Genomic DNA, 2,265 nt, shown 5'->3' with positions numbered 1-2,265 from the left:
CCCCCCGCCTCCGAAGTGGTCCTTCTTGTTGAGTTACTGGTCACTAGGCGGACAGCGCACCTGCGGCCATCGGCGGCGCCCGCCACCGCCGCGCGCAGCTGTTGCCCCCCGAGTGCCCCCTGCCCAGCGAGCAGGACGTCGTGCTCCCCGATTGTAGTCTTGGCTTGGAGCGGTGGTTTCAGTGGAGGCGGGAGACGGCCCGCGACCCCGCTATTTCCAGAAGTGTGGGGTCTCCAGGCCGGCTGGGGAGGGCAAGCCTCCATCGGCGTGGGGCGCCCGGAGGCGGGCGGCTCGCCCACGGCTGCCCCGGAGGGCCGTACGTTGCCCCGGTGGGCTGGCGGCCAAGGCGGCGGCTGGCTGGCGGCTGCAGGGTCATCACCCTGCCGGCCTCCACCCTCAAGTGCCCCCGGGCAGGAGCGCACCCTGCCCCACTGTCCGCCTGCGCGGCCAGATGGCCTGCAAGCCTCTCTTGCAGCCCCTTGTCCCCTTGAAGCGGAGCCACTGACCCGCCCTTAGAGAGGTGAGCGACTGCCCCGCCGGTCCTCCCGGTGCGCGGAAGGGGCCGCCGGGAAGCTGCGGCGAGCGTGCTTTGTGTGTCTGCGTGGACAGGAGGGCAGGGTCGTGCCTGGCGCTTCCCCTGCAGCACCTGCCCCTCCTCAGTGCTGACCGTAGTGGACGCGCTGGCTGTGGACGGAGGCTGCCAGCTTGCGCCTTCCTGACGCCAGGGGTGGCGCGGGAGGTGGCACCTGCGGGGTGTGGGGGTGGGGCCGCGGCTGGGGAAGGCGGGCTCCTGCGTGCTCCCCGTGGGGCGTGGCTGCAGGGTGGCGGTTACCTTGGGGCCTGTCCACTCGGGGGCGTGGCTGCAGGGTGGCGGTTACCTTGGGGCCTGTCCACTCAGCGCCTGTCCCGAGCGCCGCGGGCCGCCCCCTGCTGGCCGCTGCGAGCACTGCCGCGTGGGGGGGACTTCGCTCTGCCCCGTCCTTGGGGGTTCTGTCCCCAGGGGCGCTGCCTGGCCGCAGGAGGCTGTGGTCACCGACGAGGGCCCGCGGGACCCTCATCCACCCCGACAGCCCAGGGCTCCGCCTCCCCGGTCTCCTTGTCAGATATGTGCCAAGCCCCGTGGGTGGGGTGTGTGCAGCGGCACCGGGGGCGGTGCGCCCCACAGCTGCAGCCAGCCGCGGCCTCTGGTGCCCGTGGGGGGCTGCTCTTTACGTGCACCCCGTCCGGGCGATGGAAAGGCGGGTTCCCCTCCAGCAGGCTTAGGTGGGGCGAGTCCGGTGGGCCACGGGGCCCCAAGTCGGGCTCCTTGCAGCCCTGTCCTTGTTCCGTCCCCCGATTCCAGTGCTCCCCTGGCCCTGGGTGCCTTGGCGGGCCAAGTGCTGCTGGCCAGGGGGCCGCGAGGAGGTGCCGGGCCTGCAGAGCAAGGCCTCTGCTCCCCAAGTTTCATCCCGAGTATGCAGGAGGCCTGGGGCCTCGCGGGGGGCTCTGCGGCACCCCCACCCCCGCGGGCCTCCTGGGTTAGGCTCTCACGCCGGCAGGTCTCCTGCTGTGGAAGGTCCAGTGCTTGTTTTCTTGGGTCTGACTTGCTGCCCGCACGGAGTCCTTCAGCCCTCTCCATGTGCTTACCCGTGGCCGGTGTCCCCTGGCCATCTGGGCCTTGGCCGCTGGGCCCTCAGGCCTGGTTCGGAGTGGGGTCCTGCTGTGTGGGTGGGTCCCTGCCAGCCTGGGGGCCGGGGGACTCGGTTCTGGCCTTCAGAGGCCAGGCAAGCCCCTGGCCCTGCACCCTCCGCCCTCGGGCCGTCCCTGGGGGCTCCGTGATGTGCCGCCCTGGGGTGTGTGCTGGCCTGGAGGCGCCCCGCTCCAGGGATGGCTCTGGTGGGCAGGCCTGGCCGCGCCAGGCCGCCGCCTTGGCTCTGTCCGGCTCTTGGCAGCGTGTCCTGCCTTCCCTGGGGCGAGGGCGGCTGGAAACTTTGTTCCACTGACCTCTGCCAGAGGGCTGCGTGGCCTGCTGGCCGGCGGCTCCCTGGACGCAGATAGTAACAGGCGGGCTATTTTCGGGCTCCCGGAGAAGACCTCAGGGTGCTGGCCAGGTGCTGTTTATAGGCCTCGGGAAGACATCCCTGGCCCTGCAGCTTCGGGGGGGCGGCCTCCTCCCAGGACTGCTGGGCTTGGGAAGACACCCCTGGGCCCCACAGCTTTGGGGGGGCCTCTTCCCAGGACTGCTGGGCTTGAGAAGACACCCCTGGGCCCCACAGCTTTGGGGGG

The 2,265-nt window shown here is 71.6% G+C and overlaps 1 protein-coding gene across 1 annotated transcript in view; it reads right to left on the bottom strand.

Annotated features, from left to right (window-relative positions):
* LOC101633701 overlaps positions 1-376 on the bottom strand; it is an 11,324-nt gene extending 10,948 nt beyond the window's left edge. Inside the window, exons 1-2 of the mRNA XM_012722855.1 lie at positions 321-376; positions 61-210 (exon numbers count right to left, since the gene is read on the bottom strand). Coding sequence (XP_012578309.1) covers positions 61-210; positions 321-376 — 206 coding nt within the window. The remainder of the gene's footprint in view (positions 1-60; positions 211-320) is intronic.
* Between the last annotated feature and the right edge of the window lie 1,889 nt (positions 377-2,265).

The sequence above is a fragment of the Condylura cristata genome, unplaced genomic scaffold (genome assembly GCF_000260355.1).
Source record: "Condylura cristata isolate star-nosed mole 26May11 unplaced genomic scaffold, ConCri1.0 scaffold00009, whole genome shotgun sequence".
Classification (NCBI taxonomy): Eukaryota; Metazoa; Chordata; class Mammalia; order Eulipotyphla; family Talpidae; genus Condylura; species Condylura cristata.
This window is presented reverse-complemented; position numbering and strand designations above follow the sequence as displayed.